Below are 23133 nucleotides of genomic sequence, written 5' to 3' on the forward strand. Positions count from 1 at the left end.
GTTTGTGGTAAACCCTCGCAAGTCGACTAGCGTTCTCGCAATGTTAAGTCTGGTGGTTCAACTTCAAAGGTTAATGCTTTTGGCGTTCAAATGAAGGGTCCTACATCCTCTGTCTCTAAACGAAGTCATTCGAATCGTCCCCATTCTCCCACTTCAGAGGACTTGCATGTTGATCAAGGTAATACCTCAGCTACACTCATTGAGAGTCCCGTACATGTTTCCGATCCTATAGAAATTGTTGAAATTGGCCCTCTTGCTATTTTGCTGTATGTAGGCTGTCGTGATTTTCCTCCTTCTGATGATGTTAATGGTTCTTTAAATATGAATCTGTTACCATCTGTTTTTCCTAAGAAATATCTTGGTGTTTACGCTTGTATGTGTTGTATGGGTTTGACATTATTACTAAGAATCCTTGTATGCCTTCTTTCGCTGTTGTTGACTGATGTGTGAATATCTCTCCTTGTAAGGTTGAAAAAATTGTTGCTCAGAATATTGTTGATGTTTCTTCTGTCATTGGTAGCTCTTCTGTTCTGATTTCCCAACCTGTTCATGATTCGAAAGTAAGTGAAAATGATGACTCTGTTCCTACTGATGAATATGTTGAGCATAATGATTTCGTCCCTGTTGACATTGGTATCGTTCCTACTGATGAAAATGTTGGTGGTGCTTCTCACCCTAGAGAATGTTGGAGTTAACATGCATAAAACGAAAGCAAACAGAATCATTAAACACTCTAATTATATTTAGTTTGAATATAAAGCATGCTGAAAAAACATTCTTTTTTTTCACAAAGAGGGTTTCAGATTTCATACCTTTGATGATTTCACTTCAAATATTTGTAATATCCACGAATTAGATCTCAAAATCTCCAGTAGACCACCAAGAGGATCTTCTCTACTATCCTCAGCCTTGAATTGAGTGATGGAAACTTAGAATTGAGCTGAATTAAGAGTGGGAAGGAGAAGGTTTGTGAGGTTCAAAATTTCAGAAAATTCTCAGAAAATTGGATTGCATGAACTTCAATATTATGAAAACTTGAGTATTTATCAAGTCAATCCATGCATGCACTAACTAATTCATCTAATTGACAATTCAATTAGCACTTAGATAGTGGGCTAGGTGTTAAATTAGGGAGATATCGTCATAAGAGTTCAAAAATTGTATTTTTCCACTAATGAATAATTAATTTTCAATTATTATTGATTTAATTCAAAATCAATAAAAAAATAAATTCAATTTTGAAATTTGAAAATTAATTTTAAATATTAAATAAATAATAATTTAATATCAAATATTAAATTAATAAAACACCTAATTCACACACACATGAATCCTATTCATGTAATTAATATTTAAATAATTTATTTAAATATTATAAACTCTCAAATTACGTCTAATTTTGATAAATTTAAATGCTAATTATATCAAATATAATTATCCAAACCCTAAATCGAATTTGAACATTTCAAATTCTAAACTCTAATTTTGAATTTGAACGTTTGAAATCTGCTCAATTTTCTAATTCAAGGTGTAATGTTTTACGAGCTAGTAGAGAGACCTTATGGACCTACAGATCATGAGCTTGAACGATTTAAGATTAATCGGCCAAACTCTTTAGACCGAATTAATCAATATTCGTTAACAATCAAGACATACCACTATAGCTCGATAGTTGCACTCTCCTCACTGTAGATATATTTATGTCCACTTGATTTAACCATAATTAGTAAGTCGATCCTTCACAGGTCGTTCGTATTTATAGTAGGTCAAAATTATCGTTTTACCCTTATAAATACATCTTGCTCTTTAAGCTTCCATTGATCCTCTATTGAATAATTGGTTTATAGTTCAACCAATAAACCATATTCCTCTCGACCATGAAAGGGTGGGGCCCCTTTGTTCAAGGCAAGGAATCAGTACTTAAGGGAACAACCTATTTGCTAACCATAAATCAGATAGGAGTGAGTTCCATTTTGCAGGACTATGTCCTAGCTATCTATTCGGTCTTATCCTAAAAATGTGAGGCTTATTGAGTAGTGTTGTTGAACTACTCTCATCTATGAAGATCAAAGGATAATCACAAATAAATAGGAGTTCATAGTTAGCTCAGGATTAAGATCGAGTTACCCTAAGTCATCGGTAAAATACTCAGGTTTAACAGTAAACGTCATTATAAAGAAAAGTGACTATTTCGCGATCTTATCTTATGCAAATGTCTTTTGCATAGGATGCCCCCACTCACATGTCTCCACATGAACGATTTTGAGATTACATCATTTGTATCAATATAAAAAGTGGGCCGCATCCATAATGTCCTCAAAATTAGGTACCCAATCTCATCAATATACTTATAAACCATTTTGGCTATATACTAAAACTTGATCCTCTTTTATGTCTCTACATGAGGTTAAAATATTCATACTATAGCCATGGATATGTTTATTGGATTTTTCAAAATGTAATATCAATAACATTTTTATTGAATTAGAAACTCAATAATACTTTTATTGATAAATAGAATAAGTTTTCAAATATTACGAATTGCGAGTTTTAAGACATTCCTAACAATCTCTCACTTGGACTAATACTCCAGTGAGTTACAAATATATACAAATATACAACGTTGAGAAAAAGAGAGAAAATAGAATAAACTAGGGCATCTATATACCTTTGACATTTTGTTATAAAATGCCAATAAACGAATCCGTGGCTAAAATATGAATACTTTAACTTTATGTATAGACATAAAAGTGGATCAAGTTTTAGTATATAGCGAAAATGGCCTATAAGTATATGGATGAGATTGGATACCTCATCCTGGGGACACTATTGGATGCGGCCAACTTTGTATATTGATACAAACGGTGTGTGATCCCAAAATCATTCACGTGGAAACATGCAAGTGAAAGCATTCTATGCGAAGGATGTTGGCATAAGACTGGACCACGAAATAGTCACTTTTCTGTATAATGACCATTTATTGTTAAAACTGACTATTTCAAATTCGATGACCTAAGGTAACTCGATTTGAATCCTGAGCTAACTATGAACTCATGTTTATTCAGAATTATCCTTTGATATGTATAGGTGAGAGTAGTTCAACAACACTGCTCAATAAGCCTCCAATTTTGAGGATAAGACCGGATAGATAGCTAGGGACATAGTCCTACAAGATGGAATTCACTCTTACCCTATTTAGGGTTAGCAGATAGGATTTTCATTTAAGTACTAATGTCTGGTATTGAACAAAGGGGTCACATCCTCTCATGGTCGAGAAGGATATGGTTTATTACTTGGACTATAAATCAATTATTCAATAGAGGATCAATGGGAGCTTAAGGAGCAAGATGTATTTATAGGGGTAAAACGGTAACTTTGATCTAGCTGTAAATACAAACGACCTGTGAAGGATCGACTTACTGATTATAGTTAAATCAAGTGGACGGAAATATATCTACAGTGAGCAGAGTGCAACTATTGAGCTATAGTGGTGTGTCTTAGTAATTAATGAATATTGATTAATTTTGTCTAAAGAGTTTAGCCAATTAATCTCAAATGGTTGGAGCTCATGATCGGTAGGTCCATAAGGTCCCTCTACTAGCTCGTAAAACATTACACCTTGGATTAGTGAATTAAGCGGATTTGAAACGTTCAAATTGGAAATTAAGGTTTTGAATTTGAAAGGTCCAAATTAAATTTAGGGTTTGGATAATTATATTCGATATAATTAAATGTTTAAATTTATTGAAATTAAACATAAATTGGAGAGATTACAATAGTTAAATATTGATTTAAATATTAAATTAAAATGAATAGGATTCATGTATGAATTACGTGTTTAATTAATTTAATATTTGATATTGAATTATTATTTAATTAATTAATTAAATTTGTTTAATTAATTATTTAATAAAACATTTTAAATTTTACAAATTCAATATTCAGAATTGAATTTTTTTGTTTAAATTTAATTTTAACAGAAAATTAAATTAAATAAAATTGGAAATTTGTAAAAATTAGCTTGCTAGTGGAATAGTCCAAAATTTGTTGTATTAATCCACTATGTAACAACTAACCCACTTATTTAATGCTAATTGAACTGTCAATTAGCTGATTAAGTGAGTGCTTGCACGAATTAGAATCATAAATACTCAAAACATTCAGATTTTTTGAGTTCATGCAACTGATTATTCTGAAAATCTAAAAACCTCTCAAACTTTCTACTTCCCTCTCCCAATTCAGCTCAAATTTTGAGTTTCCACCACACATTCCAAGGTTGAGAATAGCAGAGCAGATAATCTTGGTGGTTTACAGTTGAGTTGAAGGTCGAATTCGTGGAGAGGAGCAAGAATTGAAGTGACTCTCAAAGGTAATATATTCAGAAACCCTTTTCTTTGAAAAACTATTTTCTTACATGCTTTTAAACTAAAATTAAGTATAACTAGAGTGCTTAATGATTCTGATTGCTTCCGCTTTATGAAAATTTACTCTATCATGCAATACAACTCTGTTTGATGCTCATTCATACTATAGCTCCTCTGTTAAGAGTGAATACTGATCCTGAAGTAGATTTCCTAGAATCTATATCAGTTTGAAAATCAGAATTTGTGTATCCCGTAAGGATCAAATCCTTAGGCCCATACATGGGCATATAGTCCCTCGTTCTCCAAAGATACTTGGGGATGTTCCTAACTACAGTCTAATGGTTATGTCTAGGGTTGGACTGAAACCTGCTGAAAATTCGAATTGCAAAGCATATGTCGGAACGTGTACACAACGTAGCGTACACCAGACTCCCAACTGCTGATGCATGAGGAATTCTTTTCATTTCCTTAACTTCTAGAGGTATCTTAGGACACTGTTCCTTAAACAAATGAATCCCGTGTCTAAAAGGTAGCATACACTTTTTGAAATTTTGCATATTATATCTTGACACATTTTGTCAATATAAGATGCTTGAGATAGTACTAGCGTTCTGTTCTTGTGATTCCGAACAATTTGAATTCCAAGAACATACCGTGCATCTCCTAAATCTTTCATTTGGAATTGTGATGCTATCCATCTCTTTACGTGAACAAGGAAACTTGTCTCATTCCCAATGAGCAAGATATCATCAACATAAAGGACCAGAAAAGCTACAGTTTTGTTTACTATCTTCTCGTAAACATAAGGTTCATCAACTTTTTGTTCAAAGCCACAAGATTTGATCTCAGTGTCAAATCTTATATTCTAGGATCTAGATGCTTGTTTCAATCCCTAAATGGATCTTTTTAGTTTGCAAATCTTTTGCTCTTGACCCAGTTTAATGAACCCTTCTGGTTAAGACATGTGAATACTTTCGTCAAGATAGCCATTAAATAAAGTTGTCTTGACATCCATATTCCATATTTCATAATCATAAAATGCAACAATGGATAAAAGTATTCTTATGTTGGGTTTTATGTCCTAAAACTCGTGGTATGTAAATAATGGAGCTTATTTTGAAAATTCAATAAAGGTGTTATTAAATAGATATATTACTTGAATAGAAATAAATAAACCTAAAAGTCCATTGACTATTGGATGAGTACTTGAACTTTATGTGGAGACATAAAGGTCAATCAGGTTCGAGTAAATAGTCAAAATGATCTATAGTACATGGATAAGGTTGGGTACCTTTCTTCTGGTAACACTATTGGATACGGCCTGTTCTGTAGTTGTTACAAGAAGTTGTAAAGTGTTACAAATGAAGTGATCCTAATTCGTTCATGTTGAATCTGAGGAGTGAGGGTGTCCTTGTGCAAAAGAGTTTGTACAAGATCGGACCACGAAATGAGTCACTCTTACTTTATAACGTTGTTTACTGTTTAAGACTGACTATTTCAAAGCGATGACCTAGGTAACTTGACCTTAATTCTAAGCTAACTATGAACTTCTGTTTCTCTGGGATTGCACATTAATTTGCATAGGTGAGGGCTGGCTCAACAACGGTGGCTCAATATGACTGCCATTTCAGGGATGAGACTGGATAGATAGCTGGGGATATAGGGCGCAAGAAGGAATTCACTCCTACCCATCTTAGGGATAGTAGAGAGGTTGTTCCCTTAAGTGCTGATTTTGGGGCTTGAACAAGGGATCCCACCCTCTTATTTGGTATGAGAGGGACTCGGTTTTGTGATTGGATTAGAAAACAATTGTTCATTAGGGGATCAATGGGACTTAAGGAACAAGAGGTAATTTCAGGGGTAAAACAGAGATTTGACTCATCCGTTATTGTGAACAACCTGTGAAGGGTTAACTTACTAATCATGGTTATATCGAGTGGACATAATATAACTACAGTGAGGGGAGTTCAACTATGGGCTTTAGTGGAGTGACCCATTAGTTAACGAATAGAGGTTAGATCGGTCTAATGAGTTTAGTCGATTAATCTCGGATCATTGAAGCCCATGATATGTAGGTCCATAAGGTCCCTCTACTAGCTCGGAAATGGATTAGCCCTAGAGTAGTGTGATAAGTTAATTTGAAACATTCAGATTAGAATCAAATGGAATTGAAGAAAATATATTTAAATATGATTTAAATATATGAAGATGAATTTGTGTAAAAATTAATTTAATATTGGATATTAAATTAATTAGAATTATTTAAATTGTTTAAATAATTACTTATTAATTTTATTAGAAATTAATTTATGAAATTAATTTGTAAAATTAATAAATTTTGATTTTAGAAATAAAAAATGATTTTAAAATCAAAAATAGATTTTAGAAATTAAAAAATTACACAAAAGTTGAAAAATGGGTTTTTCAAGTTCATCTTCAACTTGGTCACAAGGAACCCACCATCTCTTCTTTGGTTTACTCCAAGCATGAGCTGCATCCGATGCATCACTTCTCTTTGCATGATAGTCTGGAATATATTGAAGAGATTGGAGTGAAGAAAAGATGATGGACCGACTGAATTTTTGCTGAAAAATTCGGATGAAGAAGGTGTTCTTCAATGAGTTCTGTTCAGTGAGCTTTCTCCATATTCCCTTTGATTTCAGCTTATTTTGAGTCCCACAACTCAATCTAGAGCACCAAGAGAATAGTAGAGAAGATCTTGTGGTGGTCTACACAAGGATTCAGAGGATTTTGCAGCTGGAAATGGAGATTTCGTTGGTTCGGCCAAGGTATGTTCATGAAACCTATTATACTCTATTTTTAGCATGTTTCTTTTCAACCAAATTAATGAATTAGAATGCTTATGGATCCTGATTTCTTCCGTTGCGTACTGGTGTTGATCCAACATCTTATAGATCTTATCATGGCAATAGAAGGGAAGGTTTCTTCATAGTCTACCTCCTCTCTTTAGGTAAAACCTTTTGCCAGGAGTTTAGCTTTGTAGGCTTGCGCCTTACTAGTTTGGTCTCGCTTTCTCTTGTAGATCCACTTGGCCAATAGGTTTTACCCCATCTTGTTGATCTACAAGTTCCCAGACAATTGAAGTACATTGACTCCATTTCTAGGTCCCTGACTTTTATCCATTGATCTCTATCTACATCTTCCATTGCCTGTTTAAAGGTCAATGGATCCTCTAGGCCATCATCAAGTATGAAAACTTGAGATTCTGTTAAACCATATAACAGTTAGGCTGTTGAAAAACCTCCTACTGCATCAAGGCATTCTCAACTCATGAGAAGGATGAGATGGAGCAACAACTTTTGTTAAAGGACCAACCTGATCAACAACTTTTGTTGATTTATCTGTTGATTCTTTGGACATCTCATCTAATACTAGTTTATTACAATTTTGATGAATTCTTATATGATCTTCCTCTAAGAATGTAGCATTTATTGATACAAATATCTTATCCTCTTGAGAATCATAAAATAGACCACCCTTTGTTTTTTTTTGGGTATCCTACAAATAGGCATACTTTGGAACGTTGTTCCAAATTCTTAGGGTTTTGCACCAACATGTGTGCCGAGCATCCTCAAACTCTGAAGTGATATAAACTACCTTTACGTCCTCTCCATAACTCATACGCATTTTTAAAACACATTTTGAAGGAATCATGTTAAGAATATATATAGTAGCTTGCACTACATACCCCCAAAAGGACTAAGGTAATTGAGCATAACTCATCATTGAACGAACCATGTCTAACAAGGTTTGATTTCTCCTTTCTTCTATACCATTTTTTTGTGGTGTACCAGGTGCAATGAGTTGGGATTGAATTCAATGTTTTACTAAATAGTTATGGAAATGTAAATCTGTATACTCTCCATCTCGATCTGATCAAAGTGTTTTAATCCTTTTACCTAATAGGTTCTCAATCTTAGTGTTGTATTATTTGAACTTTTCAAGAGTCTCAGAGTTATGATGCATTAGGTAAACATAGCCATATTTGAAATAATCATCAATAAAACTGATGAAGTATTCATATCCTCCTCGAGCTTCGACATTCATTTGACCACAAAGGTCAAAATATATAAGTTCTAGAGGCTCTTTGGCTCTAAGACCTTTTCCTATAAAAGATCTTTTAGTCATTTTACTCCCAAGACATGATTCACATGGAGGTAAAGATTTGTCTTCTAACTTATTTAGATTTTCATTCTTTACCAATCTCTCAATCCTGTTGAGATTTATGTGGCCATGTTTTAAGTGGCAAAGATAGGCATTAGAAGAAATCTTTCTTTTCTTATTTTGAGTTTCTACTATTTTAAACATCTCTATATTTAAAATAGTCTTTACCTCAGTTGGTTTTAACACATACAAGTTATTTTAAAGTTTAGCATAACAAATATGAACACCTCTTGAACTAATGAACACTTCATTTACATCAAAAGTGACTTGATACATATGTTCCAGTAAACAAGATACAGAGACTAAGTTCCTTTTCATCTTAGGTACAAAAATATATATTTTCTAGTAAAATGTAAGAATCTCCAAAATATAACTTAATGCCTCCCACTGCTTCTGCTAAAATTACTTCACCTATTCTCACCTTGAAAGTCATTTTGTTTTCTGATAGCCGCTTCCAGGAACTAGTTTCCTGAATGAATGTGCAAATATGATTAGTGGCGCTTGAATCTAATATCCTGGTGAAGTGAGAACTTTCTACTAAACATGTTTCTATTATAAGTAAATCGAATTTACATTGGTTTTCCTTTTCAGCTTTCTTTTCTTTAAGATATTGCAGGCAATTGCGTTGCAACATCCGTACAATGGAAACATTTTCCTTTTGGAAATTTATTCATGCTTTTTTTTTCAGGGACTTTCTTATTCCCTTTTCCTTTCTTCTTTATTTGAAAACTCTTATACTTTTGAGAAGCAGACTTTTTCACTAAAGGTTTCTTACCTAATATAGATCCCTTTAGAATTTTCTTTTGGGAAACAACAGAATGATGAGGTAGAAAATATTACATCGCTGGATTTGAAATCGAGATAAATACACAAATTGAGATTCTTTTCAGTCCCATATTACAAAAGTATCTGAACAATATAATTTTTTTTTATTTTTATCTAATATTGTTGAAATGCCTTGAATTTGTTATATGACATTTTGAATGATCAAATACGTGACTCTCCTTAAATCCTAAACCTAAGTAGAATTTGTATTTGACTTGTTTAATTATTTACGGTGTATTTGTGATTATGATTTTAGGATTTAGAGAAATACATTATATAAACTCTTTAATCTTAGAGGTACCATAACTTTATATTTTGTAACATTTTCTCTAATAAAATTATTCTCTCATCTTTATAATCATACAACAAATAATAATAATAAAAAAAAAAAGACAGAAGGAAAAGAGAAATTTTCCATAACAATAGTATTCAGTCTTTCCTTCTATGTGTTTCTTTACATCCATTCTCTTTTTTCCATATTAGTTAGAAAAATCAATTATGTTGTTAAACTTATCACAAGAAGTTTAACTTATATACCTTTTCAATACTTTTTCTTCAATTACAATACCTTTTCACTCCATACTTTAATTACAATATCTTTAAAAAAAATTATCACAAGAAGGTTGCATGTCGAAGAATCGACCTTATTAAAAATGGATGGGTATATATAAACTGAATATACTAACAAACAAACATATGATTCACACCTTTCCTAATCTGTCATTATTCAATGTTTAAGTGAGTATACCTCCTAACATATGGATGTATTATCCACCATTAAGATGCATATAAATAGGGCAAGGTGATATGGAATTTTAAAGCATAAAGCAAAAAGCTCCTAGTTTGATATCATTTTGTGTATCCAATGGAGTCGAAGTTGAGGATGAAATGGTTATCACTAACATTATTATTCTTATTATTATTGATTGTTGTGAGTGATTTGCAGGTTATGTAACGGGTGTGTAGAGGAAGAAAGATTGAGTTTGTTACAAATCAAGTCCATGTTTTTCTCCTATAATCTCACTAAATTCTCCGGGTGGATCGATAATAATCCATTTTCTTCGTGGATTGGAACTAATTGCTGCACTTGGGATAGAGTTAAATGTGACAATTTTGGCAGCCATGTGGTCGACCTTTTGCTTGACAAGTTGTTGGATGATGAATATCATTCATTTGACAAAGTTATTTTTTGCTCAATCTTTCTCTATTCCAAAATTTTAAAGAATTGAAACTTCTTGACCTAACTTATAATAGATTTATTGATTTTACTGACGACAAAGGTATATGATCTATTATGATTGAGTAAATTTACATGATCTTATACATAATTTTCCATTCTTGATTAAGTAACTAATATATTTTTCTCTGTTCACAGGTTTCAACAAATTTTCAAGTTTCAACAAATTAAAGATTTTAAAACTTTCTGGAAACTATTTTGGAAGTAAAATCTTTTCATCTTTGAGTGGTCTTACATCGTTGAAGAAGTTGGCACTTGATCAAAATAGATTGAATGAGTCGTCTATCGCTTTACTTGGTTAGTTGGTTCCTAAACTTTCAATTTATTTCATATATGTTTAAAGGATATTTAAAATATTCGTCGGTAGATTTATAAATTGGAAGATTGGACATTGATATTAAGAATTAATAGTAGAGGTAAAAAATCCATTCACCCAACCTTCATATGTAAATTCAAAAACAATATATTATTAATAATAACTAACCATGATTTTAAAACTATATCCATACACTCAAAATAATACACCAAATCAAACCCCTAGGCTTGGAAAACTTGAGAGAATCACATCTACATTACGATAATTGAATGATATGCTACAAATGCAAAGTATTTAAATTTACAAGTGTTGAAATATTCAGAAAATTAGAATGTAATTAGATCTGGTTGAAAAGATCCTAATGAAATTTGACTATAATCTTAAGTTCAATTTAAAAAAGAAAAACACAAAACCGCACCTTCAATCCAATACAGTGAGCCAAAAAGAGCATAACTCAATTGACATCCGAATATACTAGTGAGTCAGTGAATACAAAGTCGATGGTTCATATCCCCTAACCTCTATTGTACTCAAACCAAAAAAAAAAAAATAGTTATCTCATTCTTGTTTTGTTTTATGTTTGTTATATTTTTGTTTCAACCAGGTTTGGAAAACTTGACATCATTGGATCTTAGTTATAAATAAAGATTGGAATGTTTATTTATAACATGTTTTGTACAAAACAGAATATTTTAAATTTAGATAAATATTTTGTGAAAACCAACGTAAGAATTCTTATATATTTTTAATAACATTGAAGACCAGCTAGATGCTTTTGTTTACTTCTTTCTTTCATACAGATGAACTTTGGGATAGCTGTATCTAACTGTTTTTTGGGAAAAGAAATCATTTTTTCATTTTTAATTAAAGCTAATGTCAATATTATTTTTTAAAAAAATATTTTTAACCCAATTTATTACTTAAACTTTAGTTTATAATATGATTGTCTGTAATTCAATTCTGAAACTTTCTGGTTAATTTCTTACACATGTAAGTTCCAAAATCTGGTCAGGATCAAGTTTTTTATAAATTACAATAAGTGTTTGTTCATCATTTGATTTTATATTTTTGTTTTTAAAAATTAAGCATATAGGTATTATTTTTACCTTCAAATTTCTTTTTTATTATCTACTTAACTTATTTTTGTTGTTGAAATTTAACTAAGAATTCAAACGTTGTACTTTTATTGTAAAAAAAATGAGACAAGATATGTTTAATTTTGAAAAGCTTAAAATAAAAAACAAAATGGCTATTAAAAGTAACCTAAGTCCCTATAAGTTATAAAAAAATAACAATTAATTGCGATGAGATTCTTCATAATAGAGATACTAAATTGTAACAAATTGTCACATTGCTCCCAATAACCATACTTGAACCTAGGATAAGAAGTGACGACAGTAACCCCAAGTATACAATGAAGCCTACTATAAAATTCTCCTCGAACTTGAAACTTAACTTGAATTAACTACTACTAAATACTAAAACTTCATGTTTGACTCCATATTGCAATAAATTGATGAATCGATGGCAACTTTTGAACTGTGAACTTCAATTGAAACTCAAGAGCAACTTGAAGAAAAAATAATCCTAAAAGATTGAGCTAGAAAGCTGAAAATTTATAAGAAAATAACTTGAAAAAATTATAATCCTACTAAATAGAAATTATCAGTGTAATATACATACAATTCGAAAATTTGAGAGAGTTATCATATAAAGAAATCATAAGCATTTTCTTATAAACATAAAGATGAACATATAAACACCTTCGCTAAATCTATATCCAAATCCAAACGTAATCATACTATATGTCGAGGATAGCAGAGGAACATAATCGTACCATACATCAAACAAGCTCAAGATTCATAGCAGAGCAAATGTGATCATACTACTTACCGAGTAATCTCAAAGTAAATAGTAGAACAAACATGATCAAATACGTACATGCAGAATAACTCAAAAGGTAAATCACTTGACATACGGCCACACCAATGTCAAATATAATTACATCCATCTATCATTTGAAAACTACTTCAAACTTGAAACATAAATCTGTCAGAAGACTTATGAAATGTTGTTCAAATTTCTCACGAAAATACTTACGAAACAAAAATTATCACCAAAATTTGGAATAATAGCTTCTGATTACCATCGAACTCACAATCTTCTCCCTAAAATCGTGTTGTGCCTCCATCTTCTCTCCCTCACCATTTCACGATTCTTCTTCCTTCTTCCCCTTTTTCATATTTTATTTTATTTTCCGTTTTATTACCTTTCACCTTTAATTTAAGCCACGTGACTTGGTTTTTTCAATTTCTTTTCTTTTTAAATTCTTTTATTTAAAACTGAAAAGACAATCGTACCCTTTAGTACATTTCTAATTCCCTTTTTGCCCAAAACTTAATATTCTTTTTTCTTTTTCTTTTCAATTCCTAATTTTATTTTTAACTTTAAAATTTATTTTCTTTTCCGACCTAAGAAAAACCAATTAGGTTCTCACACAAATTTTAAAATATAGAGATTATATTAATACAAATTTAAAAATATAGAGATTAACTTATTAAAAACTTGAAACTAAAGCTACATTTGGCATGCGTTAGTTAGTTGTATCAAAAATCATTTAAAGAAAATCTTGATTATAGAACAAACTTAATTTAAATATGTTAATATCACTTTTAAAAACACTTAATTTTAGGTCTACTCTAAAAAAGAGTATCGTATTAGCTTTTAGATTCTCCTAAAATATGGTAGAATTTTTAATTAATATTTAGTTTTCAAAGTTATTTTATATATTTATTTAGTTCTCACATAATCAAATCCATTTTCTATTTCTTAAATAGAAAATACGATACTCTATTTATCTAATAAAATCTATTTTTTATTTTCTATTTTTTAAATAAATATAATAAATAAAATAGCTCTATTTATCTAGTTATTTTCTATTTTTTATTACATCAATTTTTTAAAAAAGTATACCGTATTGATTTTTTTTTAAATAAAACTATTTTCCTTAATATTTAAAAATTAATCTATAACAGATAAAATTTATCATACTAAACAATTATTTAAATTTTAAATTACAAAAAATTTAGAAAAAGTTGGTGATAAGTCTATTTTAGTTATTATATCTAAAATAAGATATATTTTTTTTATTTACCAAAAACACCGTAATCTATTTGAGCTGAAATTTACTAAATACTATTTTACTTCTTTTTATGACTGATCTTTCTAACCATTATCAACAATTATTTTAAAAACTAGCCTAAATCTTTATAAATTGAAATTTGAGGACTAAATCATTACTAGCCTAAATCTTTATAAATTGAAATTTGAGGACTAAATCGTTACTTTCATTCTGGTTTAATATTTTGGTTAAATTTCGTGTAAATCTAATAAACTTTTGTTGGATTTGCAAATACTTTTTTTAGTGCCCTTCATTGAATGTAATCGCATATTATATTTCAGAAAAAAATCAAAATAACAAGAATAAAAGCCAATAAATATCCTCGCATTGTAATAGAAGAAAATTGGAATCCTAAGGTCTTATTAATTAGAACTAAAATTTCAAATAATACACAGACCAAGGTCTAACATAGTTTATATTAATATGTGTTAGTTTACATTATATCTGTCTATTTTAGGAATGTTTTTAAATAAAGAAAAATGAGTCGATTTAGTTGCAAATATATCAAAATATTATTATCTATTAGTGATAGACTACGATAGACTATCATATATTTCTGAGTATTAGAAACTTATTGTAGTCTATCACCCGGTGATATAAGTTTATCACGATCTATCACCAATAGACAATAATATTTTGTTATACATGAAAATATTTAACAGTTTTACTATTTAAAAGAATTACCCTTTATTTTATATATGATGTAATGCATAGATTTGAAAATTTTGAGAGAATTAGATCTAAGTTACAATAAATTGAGTTGTGAACTACAAATACAAGGTAATTAAAATCACACTTTTACAAATAAATCTTTGTTATTAATATCAAAGTCAACTTAGAAATTGAAATTCAAATAATACACATACCAAAGTTGTCTAATATAGTTTATATTAATATTGTTTCTGTTTATTTTATATATGATGTAATATACAGGTTTGGAAAACTTGATAAAATTAGATCTAAACTCCAATAAATTGAGCGACACACTACAAATGCAAGGTAATTTAGCTGACACTTTTACAGCTTAATCTTTGAGTATTAATCTTAAAGTAAACTGATGAATTGAAATTTTAACTTTTAGAGTTAAAATAAGTATGATTTTAGTATTTGAGTCGGATAGATTTTCAAGTTTGAAATTTTTTTAAATTTAATTGAAAATCCTACTTTTATTTTTAACTTTAAAATTTAATTTCTTTTCCGACCAAAGGAAAACCAATTGGATTCTCACACAAATTGAAAAATATAGAGATTATATTGTCACAAATTTAAAAATATAAGTGCTAACTTATTACATACTAAAATTTCAAAACTAAAGCTACATTTGACATACCTTAATTAGCCGTGTCAAAAAATTATTTGGAAAAAATCTTAACCATCTTTTGTGTTTGGTAAAACAAAATTAATTTAAATATGTTAAAATCACTTTTAAAAACACGTTAATGTCATGTCTAGTTTAAAAAGAAGTATCGTATTGGCTTTTACATTCTCTTAAAATAAGGTAGATTTTTTAATTAATATTTAGTTTTCAAACTTGTTTTAAACATTTATCTAGTTTTCACATAATCAAATCTATTTTCTATTTTTCACGAGTTAAATACATCAATTTGTTAAAAAAGTATACCATATTGATTTTTTTTAAAATAAACCTATTTCTCTTATTATTTAAAAATTAATCTATAACAAACAAAATTTATCATGCTAAGCAATTATTTAAATTTTAAATTATAAAAAAATATTAAAAGAAATGGTGATAAGTCTATTCTAGTTATTATATCTAAAATAAGATATTTTTGTATTTATTTACGAAATACCCTAACCTATTTTTTCAAGTTTAAGCTGAAATTTATTAAATACTATTTTACTTCTTTTTCTAACTGATTTTTCTAAAGGCATAGTTGTCGACAATTATTTTAAGTGCTAGTCTAAACCATTAGAAATTGAAATTTGGAGACACTTTAAATCTGGTTTAATATTTTTGGTTAAATTTTGTGTAAATCTAATAAACTTTTGTTGGATTTGCAAATACCTTTTTTTAATGCCCTTCATTGAATGTAATCGCATATTATATTTCAGAAAAAAATAAAAATAAAAAAATAAAAATAAAATAGAAAAGCCAATAAATATTCTCGCATTGTAATGGGAGAAAATTGAAATCCTAAGGTCTTATTAATTAGAACTAAATTTTCAAATAATACACAAGACCAATGTCTAACATAGTTTATATTAATATTGTTAGTTTATATTAGTATTGTTTCAAATAAAGAAAAATGAGTTAATTTATTTATAAATATGTCAAAGTATTATTGTCTATTAGTGATAAATTGCGATAGACCGTCATATATTTCTAAGATATAAACAATAATATTTTGTTATACTTGAAAATATTTTGAATAGTTTTACTATTTAAAACAATGACTTCTTTATTTTATATATGATGTAATGCATAGGGTTGGAAAACTTGAGAGAATTAGATCTAAGTCTCAATGAATTGAACGGCACACTACCAATGGAAGGTAATTTAGCTCTTAAACTTTTACAACTTAATCTTCATTATTAAACTTAAAGTTAACTGATAAAATAAAATTTGAACTTTTGGAGTTTAACATAAGCATTATTTGAGTATTTGATTGAGTAGTGTGCAGAACTAGGTGGATTATCAAGTTTGAAAAGATGAGAGATTCTAAATCTCGGAAACAATTATCTCATTAATAGTATTTTATACATCATTGAGAGGCCATATACCATTAAAGAGTTTGAATCTCAATGATAATGATGATCTAAGAGGCATTATTCCTAAGCAAAGTTCGCACTTATCAATTTTAAAAAGAAAAAAAAAATCGCCATAAATGTGAAGAGCTTTAGTTCCTACTTTCTTTTCCTTGCTAATTAATTATTTGATTATTTGATTGTCCAGATATTGCAAAATTAAGAAGTTTAGAAATCTTGGATCTTTCATCTAATAATTATCATGATGGAGTAATACCCTTACAAGGTAAATATATTTTAGCTGGTTAAGACGACATATGTCATATATATGTATGTGATTTTATTTATTTATAAAGACAACTATTGAAATGTGGGAATCTGAACCAATGAAATCTTTAGCCTAAATTAACTTATGTGATTTGTTCATGATAAAATTCTGATAGTAAAAAGGCTAACCTGTACGTGAAAACAACATTTAATTTTTTTTAGAGGTGGAAAAACATGACATATAAAAGAAAGTGAAATTTGTATATCTTCAATTAGAGAGTGAAAGAGGCTGAAAGCTTTTGGAAATTAAGAGCGAAAATTGACTTACTTTAGAATTGTTTGATTGAATTAGGATATTTGAACTGGAGTTTTGAGGCCAAATTGAGCCAACCTATGGGTCACTGGGCCTTTGGCTTATTTCTTTGGGTATAGTTTTGACTCGAGTCTCATCTCTTTTTTAATATGATTATAAAATTTGTATATGATTATATACAAAATTTACTAATTGTCGATTATGTCTTTTAATCCAAAATTATAATTAATATATTATTTCAATAAAAAGTTCAAAGAATTTTTTTTTTCTTTGTAAAATGTTCTCAATACTTTGTAAATTATGAGAGATAAAAGTCAAACTAGAACTAATGTTAGTTCTCTTTTTGTTTATTGTTCGTGAATTAGAATTGAAGAAATTAAGAGTATTGGATCTATCATATAACGATTTCAATGGCTCGCTACCACAATATTTGAGAATGGGAGGATTCCAACTCTTGTTTCCAGTATTGTTCTTTTTTATTTTACGTTATTGTTCTTAAAATCTATGAGAATACTTCTGTAATTTAGTTTGGTTGTATCTATAAAATTGAAATATAAAGTAAAAAAGTAATAGTACTATTTTAGAAATAGAAAATTGAACATTTGAAAGTGTATGGACTAAAAAGTGAATCTACTTTAAATTTAAGTTTATAGACTAAAACTGTTTTTTAACCCAAGAAAAAAAAAAAAAAAAGTAATGTTATCCACCTCAATTTGTGTATTGATTGTTTATTTTTTAATTTTAAAACTTTTTTGAAGTTTAAAAGACAAATTAATGAAATTATTTATTATTTATTTTTTTATATCGTAGGATTTTGCGAATCAAACAGTCTTGTTGAGTTGAAAATTAGACACAATCAGATTAGAGGGGAATTTCCAGAATGTGTTGGGAACTTCACTGGTCTTAAACGTCTTGATATCTCATATAACCAATTAACTGGAAAAATTCCAGGCACACCCATATCCAAACTCACATCGATTGAGTATTTATCCCTTCATGAAAATTACTTTGAAGGCACTTTCTCATTCTCCTCCTTGACTAACCACTCTAAGCTTCGACGTTTCGCGCTTTCAGGAAGAAGTAATGTCGGAAACATTCAAATGGAAACCGAAGAATTACCTAAATTTCAGTTGGAAGTCCTTTCACTGTCTAGTTGTAACCTCAATAGTCAAACTACATTAAAATTCCCAAGTTTCTTACTCTCACAGCATAAGTTGCAATACCTTAATCTTGCTCATAACCACTTGGTTGGACCTTTTCCTTTCTGGTTGTTACAGAATAACTCTGAATTGGACTGTTTGATTTTGAATAACAACTCACTTACCGGACATCTTCAACTCTTCACTTGGAACCACAATTTATCATTTTTGGACATTTCAAATAATCTTTTTAGTGGTCAATTGCCAACCCACTTGGGTCTCCTTCTACCAAAAGTTTTGCTCTTCAATATTTCAAGAAATAGTTTTGAAGGTAATTTTCCTCCATCTATGAAACAAATGAAGATGCTAACTCGGTTGGATGTGTCAAACAACAAATTTTCTGGAGATTTGCAAATTTCAATGTTCAACAACATGCCTTCACTACAATTTTTGCTTCTAGCAAACAACAACTTTAGTGGAAGCATTGAGGATGGATTGAATGACACACAATCATTGGCTGCATTGGACATATCCAACAATATGCTATCTGGCAAAATTCCTAGTTGGATTGGTAATTTAGAAGACCTTGAATATGTCCAAATGTCAAGAAACAGTTTTGTAGGTGAACTTCCAGTACAAATTTGCTCCCTTTCTAGACTTATAATATTGGATGCATCTCAAAATCATCTAGTTGGTGAAGTACCCTCCACCTGCTTCAACTCTTCATCATTGGTTTACTTATACATGCAAAAGAATTGGTTCTCAGGACCTATACCACAAGAATTAATATTGCCCGCTGCCTCAAAGTTAAAAATTCTCTATCTAAGCTACAACAACATTTCAGGACATATTCCTAAATGGCTCAACAAATTTACAAGTTTGCAGGTTCTTTTGTTGAAAGAGAATGAGTTTGAGGGTCCAATTCCAACACAATTATGTCAAAATAGAGAAATAAATATTATGGATCTTTCCAGCAATAACCTCAATGGAACAATACCTTCATGCTTCAATAATATAACATTTGGGGACATAAAAGTTAATCAAACAAAACAAGAGCAAATTAGAGATTATGACACAACTTTTGGATATGCAATCATTGTAAACTCCCCATATGGTATACAGTTTGATATATATTTTCCTAAAATACAAATGGAAGTAGATTTTACTACAAAACATAGGTCTGAGAGTTACAAAGGAAATGTTCTAAAACATATGTCTGGACTTGATTTATCAAGTAACCAACTAACAGGTGATATTCCCCGACAGCTTGGAGACTTACATATTCATGCCTTGAATTTCTCCTACAACAAGTTGGTAGGACCTATACCAAAAGTATTCTCCAACCTCAAACAATTGGAAAGCTTGGATCTTTCTAATAACTTATTGAGTGGAAATATTCCTTCTGAACTTACTATACTCAATTTTCTTTCTATCTTCAATGTGGCATACAATAATCTATCAGGTATGATCCCAACAACATTACAGTTCACATATTCTAATAGCAGTTTCTATGGTAATCCTTATCTTTGTGGATCATATATTGAACACAAATGTTCAAGCCCTATTTTATCAACAAACAACCAATCTGTTAAGCTAGAAGAAGAAGATGGAGCATTCATTGACTTAGAAGCATTCAGTTGGAGTTTTGCAGCCTCCTACATCATAATATTGTTGGGAATTGTATCAGTTCTATGCATAAACCCACAATGGTGTCAGAAATGGTTTTTATTTTATTGAAGATTACTATTATTATTTTTTCAAGTGTACCTAAAATGTATCCTTCCAAATCAAACTTCAAAGTTTTTCTTGGCTGTTGATAAATGTGATGAAATTATAGATGTCCTCTTCAAAGCTTCAATGGAGTCGCTTGTATTCCTTTGACCTTCCATCAGATGACAATTAGATGATAAAAGTACATAAATGTGTGATTAATATGTGAATTCAATTATTTCAAGCTAATCATTTATATATCTGGTCACCTTAAGTCTTCAAACCAATCACAAATCCCAATAATCACATGTGAGAGCTTTTTGAATTTAGTCATAAGGAAAATTTGTTCCATTGTATTATTTCGTTATATTTTAATTTATTAAGGGTGACTATAATTCATGAACACGTGAAAATTGTACAATAAATGAAGAAGAAAAGAAGGAAGTACATTATAAAGTTGAAGAAGATGCCATCAAAGAGAAAGATCAGCCAAATCAAAGGTTCTTGAGACAGCTTTGCACCATGATTCCACCTTCTTCTTCCTCAGCTCTTCTTCTAATACAGGATGGAAAGTGGTTGCACTCTTAACCCTTTCTCCTGAGTCAAAAATCTCATCTTTACTCCAAACTCCAACAGCTAATCCTGCTGCATAAGCTGCTCCAAGTGCAGTTGTCTCAATGTCGGCCGGTCTCACCACTGGGCTTCCCAACAGATCTGCCTGCAGAAATGATCACAACAATAAGGATCAAGAAAAAGTGGAAAACTATATCAAGAGTGACAAAACATGTAGAATATGGAATAGAAATCACAAACCTGAATTTGCATTAAAAGATTGTTGACAGTAGCACCACCATCCACTCTAAGCAAGAATTCCCCTTTCTCATTCTTTACCTCACCCTTCTCTCCAGCATCTTTGTGCATCGAATCCAACACGTCCTTCACTTGAAAACACATACTCTCAAGCACGGCTCGAGCAATATGAGCCTTGCTAGTAAACCTTGTGATCCCAATACAGACTCCACGAGCATCATCACGCCACCATGGAGCAAACAACCCATTAAAGGCAGGTACAAAATAAACCCCACCGGTGGACTGAACCTGTGATGCCAATTCCTCGATCTCTTTTGCACTGCTAATAATTCCAAGACTGTCTCTCAGCCACTGAACTGCAGCTCCAGCGATGGCAATGGAGCCTTCGAGAGCATAATTTGTCGGAGCAACCGGCCCAAGCTTGAATGCCAAAGTGGTTAGAAGGCCATGCTTGGATTGAACAACCTCTTCCCCTGTATTGAGAAGTATAAAAGCACCAGTCCCATATGTGCTTTTGGCCTCACCTCTCCTACAAGCTTGACCAAGCATTGCAGCATGTTGGTCACCTAAACATCCTGAAATGGGAACACCAGTAATTGGCCAACCTAGGGATATTTTCCCAATGACCTCAGAGTTGCTGACAATCTTCGGCAAGATTTTTGCTGGTATTCCTAGTGTTTCCAATGTAGGTTTGTCCCAATCAAGAGTCTTGAGGTTCATCAACATCGTTCGTGATGCATTCGAAACATCAGTCACATGTAATCCTCCATTGACACCGCCAGTTAAGTTCCATATCAACCAAGTGTCTACAGTACCAAATAAAGCATCTCCCTTCTTTATACTTTCCCTAACATCCTCCACATTTTCCATCAGCCAAATCAACTTCACTGCACTGAAATAGGTGCTTATGGGAAGACCACAAGTATCCACAAAATGGGTTCTCCCACCAGATAATTCCTTCTCCAATTTTCTACCATATCAAAATAAAAGGATGTCAAAATATACTTCCTCCTAAATCCATAGATATAGTTCAAGAAATACAAAATCTCATTTCTTAAGTACAATTACAAGAATAAGAAATAAAAGTCCGCAATCAGAACAACGAAACTCAACCCTAAATCAGACAATATATCGCTGCAAATGGCATTAACCAAGAACCCAGAATCTAGAAAAGTGCAAAAAATTAGAATTCAATCGTTGTAAACACAGAAACCAATTAACTCAGTAAAAAAGGGAAATGGGGGAAAACGTGAAAATCAGGGGGAAACAGAGTACCTGCAAATAGAACTGGTACGAGCATCCATCCAAACAATGGCGTTATGGAGGGGAGAGCCAGTAGATTTACTCCAAACCAGAGTTGTCTCTCTCTGATTGGTCAAACCAATCGCCTTCAATCCATTATCCACATTGTAACCCGCCGCGGTGGCCTTATCTAGGGCTTTGGCCATACAAACCTTCACGCTCTCCAGAATTTCCATCGGATCATGCTCCACCCATCTACAGAAGATTAAATCAAACTCTCGAAAGTAATAAAAGAGAGAAATGGGGCAGAGATCGAAGGATTAAGGAACATCAACCCACTCACTCACCCGGCTTCAGGGTAAAATTGAGTGAACTCGGCCTGGTGAGATCCGATGGCTCGAGAACGGCGATCGTAGATGATGAATCTGGTGCTGGTGGTTCCTTGATCGATTGACCCAACGAAAACCTCCTCTGCCTTCGCCATTTCCTGGATTCTCTGTTCTTCAGTTCGGGATTTCAAACCAAAATCTTCGGTGGATCTACAGAGAAACTGTAAAAGATAATGAACTCTGTACAGCGACGGATAAAGTTATGACTTTCTACTCCTGATTCTTGGGGCCTTTTTTATTTAAATAATATTAATAAAAAGAAAGAAATTGGATAATTGGTAGTTTCGATAAGATAAATACTAAAAAAGGCAAAATAGAGTAATTTTTTAGCATAGTGATAACCGATAAGGATTATTATAATTTTCCAACGCAACCATCTAATTGTTGTTTTATTCTTTTTATTTTCCAATTCCAACTCAGCAACTTAATTATTGATTATTGGATGTGAT

At 31.0% G+C, this 23133-nt stretch overlaps 2 protein-coding genes across 4 annotated transcripts; one reads left to right on the top strand and one right to left on the bottom strand.

Annotated features, from left to right (window-relative positions):
* The first annotated feature begins 10239 nt into the window (after positions 1–10239).
* On the top strand, positions 10240–20304 carry LOC120084526 (receptor-like protein 13). The gene is given in 12 exon segments (XM_039040318.1): positions 10240–10323; positions 10325–10547; positions 10550–10654; positions 10750–10908; positions 15042–15107; positions 16556–16603; positions 16751–16824; positions 16826–16910; positions 17023–17100; positions 17760–17817; positions 18197–20255; positions 20257–20304. Coding segments are annotated over 12 exon segments (3087 nt in total).
* On the bottom strand, positions 20048–22906 carry LOC120086862 (glycerol kinase). 3 transcript variants are annotated; one of them, XR_005484348.1, is made up of 6 exons: positions 22643–22906; positions 22329–22550; positions 21057–22023; positions 20692–20961; positions 20301–20415; positions 20048–20188 (listed from the first exon to the last, which is right to left on the bottom strand). XR_005484348.1 is itself a non-coding variant. In XM_039043681.1 (5 exons), the coding sequence occupies exons 1-4, from the start codon at positions 22777–22779 to the stop codon at positions 20716–20718; spliced, it is 1572 nt and encodes a 523-aa protein (XP_038899609.1). In that variant the 5' UTR covers positions 22780–22906; the 3' UTR covers positions 20286–20415; positions 20692–20715. The 3 variants fall into 3 exon arrangements, 2 of the variants coding, with proteins under 2 accessions (XP_038899609.1, XP_038899608.1); XM_039043681.1 differs by lacking the exon at positions 20048–20188 and having other exon boundaries at positions 20286–20415; XM_039043680.1 differs by lacking the exons at positions 20048–20188; positions 20301–20415 and having other exon boundaries at positions 20544–20961.
* Positions 22907–23133: the final 227 nt, after the last annotated feature.

This window comes from Benincasa hispida, chromosome 9 (assembly GCF_009727055.1).
Source record: "Benincasa hispida cultivar B227 chromosome 9, ASM972705v1, whole genome shotgun sequence".
NCBI lineage: Eukaryota > Viridiplantae > Streptophyta > Magnoliopsida > Cucurbitales > Cucurbitaceae > Benincasa > Benincasa hispida.

Coding starts and splice junctions, on each gene's coding strand:
- LOC120086862 (XM_039043681.1), bottom strand. CDS start 22,779: ATGGCGAAGGCAGAGGAGGTTTTCGTTGGGTCAATCGATCAAGGAACC. Junction 22,551..22,642: donor CAATTTTACCCTGAAGCCGG/GTGAGTGAGTGG, acceptor AATCTTCTGTAG/ATGGGTGGAGCATGATCCGA. Junction 20,962..21,056: donor ATCTTTTAATGCAAATTCAG/GTTTGTGATTTC, acceptor TCATTTCTGCAG/GCAGATCTGTTGGGAAGCCC.